At 34.8% G+C, this 9056-nt stretch overlaps 1 protein-coding gene and 1 pseudogene across 2 annotated transcripts in view; one reads left to right on the forward strand and one right to left on the reverse strand.

Moving 5' to 3' along the window:
• LOC104759822 lies at positions 1043 to 2264 on the reverse strand (annotated as a pseudogene).
• The window catches only part of LOC104758103 (polygalacturonase At1g48100-like), a 3543-nt gene continuing 706 nt past the window's right edge, over positions 6220 to 9056 (forward strand). The window contains exons 1-6 of one of the 2 annotated variants that reach the window (XM_010480917.2): positions 6220 to 6729; positions 6907 to 7074; positions 7284 to 7328; positions 7414 to 7621; positions 7724 to 7805; positions 8606 to 8954. In XM_010480917.2, the coding sequence (XP_010479219.1) occupies positions 6286 to 6729; positions 6907 to 7074; positions 7284 to 7328; positions 7414 to 7621; positions 7724 to 7805; positions 8606 to 8954 (1296 nt within the window). In that variant the 5' untranslated portion in view covers positions 6220 to 6285. The remainder of the gene's footprint in view (positions 6730 to 6906; positions 7075 to 7283; positions 7329 to 7413; positions 7622 to 7723; positions 7806 to 8605; positions 8955 to 9056) is intronic. The other variant, XM_010480916.2, reaches the window with a different exon arrangement.

A 9056-nucleotide genomic window follows, 5' to 3' on the forward strand; every position in this document is an offset into this window, starting at 1 on the left:
CTGCATGATCATTAGGGTGTATCTCATTCTTCGCTCCTCAATGAAGCATTGCTTTGTTTGCTCAAACCGTCTGTGTTCTTCAGCAAGGTAAAGAACCATATTCTCATTCCTATTGTTTCAAGACAGAAGAGTTAACTTCTTTGGTTTACAAATGTACTTTTGTTGTCAATATGTCATTTGTTTTTTTTTATAGATTTTGGATGCGATGGTTTCTCTAACTCGATCATAGACGTTGCAGCTACTAACGCCACCGCTTCGAGTGGTTTCGAATTCACCGATTCCACCACCTCTCATCTCACGTGGTTTGGGTCCACCGTAACCACAACCAACACTGGATCCGGTGTTGATGTCACCGTCTCCGTCACCACCGCTTGTTCTTTTATCTTCTTCTCTTGCTCGGCTTTCGCTTGCATGTTCTTCACCGTCTCAAACATCTCATCAACTATTTTCTTCATCTCATCAATAGTGTTCTTTTGTATCTTCATCTCACAATCTGATACCAAATTGTTATAAACCTCTTTTATTGCTTGTGAATGAAGAATAGAAAGCTTAGCTCCCTCTTAATAATAAACAACGTTTATGATGAACATATCTCACCCTCAAAGCGTAGAGGATACATTCTACTAACAACTTTTATAGAAAAAAACAAAAAAAGACAACATTTGGTATCACCCCCTAATCCAACACAAACAAAGAGAATACTGTGCAATATTGTTTGAGAAAGATTTTACAAGATTTTATGAGAGATTTTACAAGATTAAGAAAAACAAATCAGCAAGATTTTAAAAAACTTTCTAAACAATCACCTAGAATCCTTCATTTTATACTTTCCATAATTTTAGTTTAAGTCATTAAAATTCTCTTAAAATCCCAAACCAATACCCCCTACTTGTCCTCAATATCAACGTCTAACCCCCTTTTATTCTTTCTTCGCCGTAGGGAAAACACATATCGATATGTTCCAGGCAAGATCAAGGTCAGGTTACAAAAATTTGATGAATAAATAATAGGATGACCGAGAGTTGGGACTTGAGCAAGAATATCAAATTCCTTTCCTGCATAGCGACAAGATGAGCAGCACTCTGATTCTGCTGTTAAGCATCTTGATAGCACTATGGATTCCAGTAAGATGAGCAGCCATTGCAATACATCGAGGAATCAACCTAAAACTCCATGCAATAAAAAGTCAAGATAACACTAAATATGCAGGGTTACAATGATTGCTTACATTGAGTTGCTGCTGAGCAGCCATCAGATGGCTTAAGATGAGCAACATGATCAACCGATATCCTTCAGCTTCAACTGTCTGCACGAATTTACAACCACCGCTATATTATCAAAAGTCCACTCTCGTATCACATCGATGAAATAAAAATCAAGTGGCTTAAACTCATACATCAATCGTATAGCTTGTATGCAGGAAAATCGACTGAGGAATCCCATCAATGACATGGAACTCTAGTTTTGGAGACAATCAATGATTATCATAGTCAATAAGATGATAATCTCTAAAACAAATAAGACAATCAATGATGGAAAAAAAAAACCAATTTACCGCTTTCGTAAATAGTCACTGGAAGATCCTTCTGTGAGTGATTGATAGCCGGATTTAGAAGAACATAAACAGGGGATTCATTAATGTCCATCAGCTGTAGATGACAAAAACCTCACACAATCAGTACTACAACAATAGAGAACCATATCAGAATAAAACAATGAAACTGCAACTCACAGCTCTGTGGATAAGCATATCAGATTCCGTAGCATCGCTTCCCGTAGAGTACCGTCCCAATATGTAGAACTTAGGGAACACCTTCTTATCTAAAATCCCCATAGACGTACAAATTATAACCAAAGCGAGAACGATATAAAGAGAGAGAGAGAGAGAGTGTATGTGAGAAAAACTTACAGAGTTCTTGCTTCTTCTCAAGGAAGGGTCTATTGAGAGTATCAGTAGTAGGATCAAACAAAAGCTCGAAAATGTTGAAGATCTCAACCATACGGCCGATCTGGAGACCGATCACGCATCCATAAACCCTAGGGTTTTGCAGTAACATCGCGTCGGCGTTGCTGGAGCCATTACCGGTTGCGCAAGAAGCGGCGGAAGGGTTAAGCTGATCGGATATGTTGAGCATCACCAGAGGATGCAGCTTGAACGTGAGAGCACTCAACGAAGAAGGGCAGGCCAGTGACGAAGCATTCTTCCGACGATGTGTTGGCGAAGAAAGCCAGCTTTGAGATTTGCGAATGACAGTGGAATCCATGTTAGTCAAGAGAAATTTCAGAGACAAAGAAAATTATAAGAAGGATGAAATTGGAGAAGATGACATTATATAGGACTTAAACTTACGCCAATTGAAGAAAGAATAGTGGGTCTTGAATTGAAAGAGGGAGCATTGAACGCTTGAATTACCGTTAAACAGGAAGACGTTACTATGGAGATGGAAGACAGAGAAGACAGTGAAAGGTTGTGGAAGAGTGCCCAACATTAATTTCAAATCTATCCATTAGGTGAACCGGGATGAAAGAATGAAGACGCTTCAGGTTGCACAAGGGAGAACGGCAGAGTAGAGTCTCGTGGAGAGGGGTTTTATTTCGCCGGGAGTTGTTGGTATGGAGTTTCATGGGCTTTTAAAGAGATATGGGCCAAATAAATAGGAACTGGTAATGTCGAAAATTTGGTCCGATTAAACAGAGTGAGTACTGACATGGCAGCACCAGAAATAAGAAAAAGTTAACTTTATATATATAGATATATAAATTATAAAAATATATTTATACGTGCTGTCACGTAGACATAAATGTACACACAAAAAGTTTGATGTTACTTGGAGTATCCTTCACAGTTTGCGGCATATAGATTTGGAAGCAAAACACGTGTCGCGACTTGGAGATACTTTCCGATGATGAAAAAAGAGCCACTAACAGAGAGCGTTGCGGCGCGTGTAACCAAAGTGTACACGTGGTGTTAAGTTGAGCCACAAGAGCCCATCATCACTCACGACCCGTGAGAGAGAGATACATGTGACATATAGAGACGAAAATATACAAAAAAAAAAACTTACGCTTTAAAACTTTTCGTGTTTCTCCTTCTAATCAAATAACTTTTGGGAATAATGGCTTCGACCTTACCTTACATACAGTTTTTTGTTTCTGTAGTAGGTCTAGCTAGTATGATACAGTATCTAATATATTTATTTCCATAGAGATATTCATTTGACAAGTGACAACTATATCTTTGAGAGGATATCAATAACCTAGATATACTTTAGTGGATTTGTGTTAGCTAGTGCATAAGTTTTGTTAGGAGAATGACTTGAAGTCTTGAACATATTCTCATATATATTGTTTTTGCCTTCTTTCTTCGATATCGCCCAACGATAATGATAGGCATATATAGCACGACTTAAATTTAAAAATAGAATAAAAACAATTAATTAAGAGACAAACTACTTTGTACGTTTGAAGAATATAATGTCACTGTCTCTGTCTACGTATATATTTTACATGATTACATCCACTATGAAAAATTCTAATAATTTATACATGTATTGGTGAATTGAATTCTGTATATAGATGTTTCTTATGAAGTTAGAGATAATTCTGGCCGACATTAAATGATTCTTATTTAAAACTAAAAGCAAGAAATAGAGAAATGTGTGGGAGGACAGCTCGTTTAGAAGCATTAGGAACCAATGGATCCATTTCCGGAGCCCCCGCCCAACTTTTTCCTTACGGGTCTTCAACACCCACAAGAAATATACTTAACTACAATACAACAAAGTGTCACGAGATTTGTCTATTTGCTTCTCAATTATTTATTTCACTTGACTTTTTTAATTTATTAAACTATAAAAATGCATAAAACTTAATATTGTTTTTTTTCTTAAATTTCTATGTGTTTTTTCTTTATGCGTCAGCATTGTTAGTGTTTCACAAGCTAAAAATTTTAAGAAGCTAAAAAGGGTGCATGATTGGTAATGTTATTGTTGTGGATTAGGATCGATATCAATCGTTGTCGTATGAATGATCTTTGTTTCTTGAATCGAAAAAGATTCTAAAGATCCATCCATATACACAATTTATGAATTTTCCATGTCACGATTACCTTTCAACGATAATTCATCTTGTACTTCCACTAATATAAGATATATGTCTTACAATCAAATGTGTAAATGTTTATCTATACATATGAATCTGCAAATTAAACGGAGCTGAAGAACTTGCATCAAGATTTATTTATTTTTTCAAAAAAAAACTTAATATAACTTATTAATATTTTCTTTAAAAGATTAAAAATCAAATATTTTTATATTTATTATACTGTTTCATATAATCTAATGCAATCCAAACATTATAAGTTCAGTATTTCATCAGAAGAAGAAAATATATATATATATATATATATATGTATATGTATACTGTTGATACATACAACTATAAACATGGCCTACAAAATTTAAGTCGGTCATGTAAATAAACATGATCCATGTTCTGAACAATACGGTACGAAGGAAGGTGAACAATTAATTATTGACAGTGCCGCACACACACTTCACGAATGTAAGCGCAAGATTTCAAATCAGTCCTTCCAACATTATGTGTTCTAATCATTTCGTATTTTTATATGATTATTAACCAATAATTATTCTTCTAGCTATCTCTACACATATTCCATTATTAAGTTGTGGTCTTATACATCTTACTATGGCAAATGAAGATATGCTGTCTACTAGTGGATAATTGACCAATAAGAATTTTGTCCAATTATAGATCTAAATCCTCACAACCAAAATTCAAGTTTGTTATATATCACGAACATAGAGACGCAAACTCTCATTTGCATAAATATCACAAGACATCTATTTGTTAGCTAATAACGTTGTGTGTTGGTGGTATTACAAATATATTAGGATTCTACGAGATTAGAATTGGAATAATGTTCACTAATAAGCAATTAGTTATTATTTTTCTTTGTCTCCATTACATATAGTTGATCAAAAGTATTAGTATCTTACAATTTACAAATCAGTTAATTGTTATATTAAGTTAACGTGGCAATTCTTTTGCATGGGGATTGAAGATGAGTAACCAGGGTTACTGATAAAACCTTGTACTGACTGACTTGCTCAAGAGTTTTAATTTAATTTAAGTTCAGATTTGCTTTAAGAAATAGGCTGGATATACTAGCTAGGAGGACTTTCTAACTACTAACTAGCATCAATAATTTTACCCATTGAATGAAAATCAATATATAATAGTTTTGTAAAAAAAAACTAGCATCAATAATATGCTAAGAAATTTGGATCTTATAACATAGGAAACATGAAATCTCTTGGACTGCGAGAAACAGTATAACTATATATACATATATATAGTACAGAAACTAAGATAAATAACTACAATAACTACCGCGGTAATGTCTCTTTTCCCCTATTTTTAAATGTATCTCATTCTCACATATTTACGCAGAAAATAGTTAAAACAAAAAAAAACAAAGTTCGTTCAAGCATAACTCAGAAAAACGTCTAGTAAATAAATTTAATAGATGATATAAATTGTGATTATGTTGATGACGATAACATGTATACAGTATATTGTTGAAAAAAACAAAAATTCAAACAAGAATTAAAAAATGTAATGGATAGAAAGTATGTAAGATCAAAAACAACGTTATGTTTAAAACTAAATTATGGCAAAGTTATAGTTCACTCTATACTTTATTATTATATATAGAGATTGATCTATATATAAAAATAAAAATAAAAACAAGATGTCAAGAATTTTCTCCATACACAAGAAGGTAATTAAGGTAATTAGGATAAACTTCTACGAATCCTTAAAAAGGATTAATTTATTTTATATGTTATTAATTCAAAACGTATTCACCTTGACCATTCAGAAGCCATATAAGTATATCAATCCAAACATTAGTCAATATTTCGATATAGATGAAAACATTACAATCTTTCTAACTAGAAAATAAAAATAAATAATCGAAAAGAGAAAAAGACAAGTCGTAAAAACAGTAGAATATTTGCTAACTAAAAACAAGTCTCCTCCTCTTAAAAAAACCTCATGTCCAACAACAACACATAGATAGAACTCAATAACCAACAAGTAATAAACACGTGTCATCTACACGGACTTCAAACTTCATTTGTCTCTGTGTGTGTTCTGTTCTGCTTTGCTATATAACAGACTTCAAAACTCATCTAACTCTCTTAACTTAACACTCTCTCTCTCTTTCTCTTTCTCCATTTCTCTCTTCTCCATAGCTTAGCAATGCGAGGTCTCGGAGGCATTCTCGTGGTTTACATAATCTCCACTGTCCTCTTCGGACATTTCACGTACGTGGCACGAGGAAGATATCATTACCACAAGAGTCGTCGTGGCCTCTCGCATCCTCTTCCTCCTCCTTCTTCTCCTCCACCTCCACCTCCTCTTGAATCGGCCAATCCACCTGATCAAGTCCCGTCTGACCCGTACCCGAATCCAGACCCGATTCCAGACCCGGCTCCGGGAGATTCTGACTCAGGGTGCATCTTTGACGTCACGTCATATGGAGCAGTGGGTGATGGTTCTTGCGACGACACGGCAGCGTTTAGAGATGCTTGGAAAGCCGCTTGTGCCGTCGAGTCCGGCATCGTTTTGGCACCTGAAGGTGGCGTTTTTAAAATCACTTCCACTATTTTCTCCGGTCCATGTCAACCGGGACTCGTATTTCAGGTGAGCCAAACAAAATAAATGATTCTTCTTCTAACAAAAATAACATTTTAAAAAAATTAAATTCACTATGCTAATAATCATAAAATGTACCATGTTTATGTTCTAATTTTATATGTCATTTGAAAGTATTATTTATGTAAATTTTAACGTTTGTGTTTTTTGGTTGGGATTGTGAAGTTGGACGGAGTGTTGATGCCACCGGACGGACCAGAGGAATGGCCAGAGAAAGACAGTAAACAACAGTGGTTGGTTTTTTACCGCCTCGAGGGTATCACATTTGCCGGCAAAGGCACCGTCGAAGGCAATGGTCAAAAATGGTGGGATCTACCTTGCAAACCCCACAGGGTAAAAAAATTTCACTATTGTTATAACTTTACATTAGAGATTTGCTGATTATTAATTATTAACTGATAAGTCGTGTGGTCGTGACAAAACAGAACACACGACAAGAAACCGTACTATTATTATTCGTATATAAATTTTCTTATAAAAACAAAAAAATTGTTGTCAAATAATATAATTTGGACTCTGTGTTTTATTATCATTTTTTTCAGGGACCAAACGGATCATCGTCGTCTGGACCATGTGAGAGCCCGACTGTGAGTCCTAACTAAACCGAACCAAATCCAATACCGATTTAAATTTGGTTTAGCACTAACCCCTTTTTTCATTATTTTTGTTTAGATGATACGATTTTTCATGAGCAATAATATAGTGGTGAGAGGATTAAGAATCCAAAACAGCCCACAGTTTCACATGAAATTCGACGGATGTGAAGGAGTTCTAATAAACGAAATCCAAATATCGTCTCCGAAACTAAGTCCGAACACGGATGGTATCCATCTCGGAAACACAAGATCTGTTGCCATTTACAACTCTGTCGTTAGCAACGGTACTGTTTTTTATTGGTATATATCAATAATGTTGTGTTGTAACTTTGGTTTTAAGAATATTATTATGTATTAATAGGGAATGAACAATAAAAATGAAACAGGAGACGATTGCATATCGATAGGAACTGGCTGCTCAGATGTTGACATTCAAGGTGTCACTTGTGGGCCTAGTCACGGGATCAGGTTTGTCTCTTTTTCATTCCCTCTTCTGTCTTTTTTTTTTTTTTTTAATTATAAACATTCATTAAAAACAGAATATTAACGTTAATTTTTGTTGTTTATTTTGTTTTTGGAATTGATTCCATTACGATGTCTGTGTGTGTTTTACATGGATCACGGATGTTAGCTGAATGTTCCATCCACTGGAAATTGAACTTTTTAACTAGTTGACAAAAAATATCGAACTTGGCAATAAACCAAAAAGTTATTCATATTCCATAAATCTTATTTTTGAACTTGAATAATATATTTCTATGCAAAACTTTAAAAAAATATACCATTTTTAATAATTTAGTCTAAAACTCAAAATTACATGATTATTAATCCCTTTTCCTTGGAAAAATCAAACACAACTACTATTAATTTTTTCGATCTTTTCTTGGGGTGTTTTTTTCTTCCAATTTTATTCACCTTTTTCAAAACGCCATTTGATTCAAACCGCTTCAAATCGTTTTAAAACGCAGCATTTTAATAAACTTAAGTGATACATATCATAATTATTCATATTCATAAATATCATTTTCGAGTTTGAATAAATATTTCTATACAAAATTCTAATAAGGTATCATCTTTCACTTAATTTGGTCTAAAACTAAAAAAAACTACATAATTCTTATTTCTTATCATTGGGAAAAGCAAAATCAACTACTGTTTTTTTTTTTCTTTTCAAAATTTGTTTTTATGTGTTCTATTTCATTTTATATGTTTACTTGATTTCTAACCGCTAAAAAAAACACTTTTGAAAATGTGGTCTCAAAACGCAGCATTGGGAGCTTAGGCGTGCACAATTCACAAGCCTGCGTATCAAACATAACAGTCCGAAACACGGCGATCCGCGATTCGGATAACGGCCTCCGGGTGAAAACATGGCAAGGCGGAACCGGATCCGTCTCAAACCTCCTCTTCGAAAACATCCAAATGGAGAACGTCCTCAACTGCATAATCGTCGACCAGTACTACTGCTCATCGAAAGAGTGTCGCAACGAGACATCTGCGGTTCGAGTCTTCGATGTGGAGTACCGTAACATCAAAGGAACTTACGACGTTAGAAGTCCGCCGATTCATTTTGCATGTAGTGATACCGTCGCTTGCACGAATATAACGATGTCGGAGGTCGAGCTGTTGCCCGAGGAAGGTGAGCTAGTTGATGATCCGTTTTGTTGGAATGCTTACGGGAAACAAGAGACGTTGACGATCCCGCCAATTGATTGTTTG

The sequence above is a fragment of the Camelina sativa genome, chromosome 17 (assembly GCF_000633955.1).
Source record: "Camelina sativa cultivar DH55 chromosome 17, Cs, whole genome shotgun sequence".
Classification (NCBI taxonomy): Eukaryota; Viridiplantae; Streptophyta; class Magnoliopsida; order Brassicales; family Brassicaceae; genus Camelina; species Camelina sativa.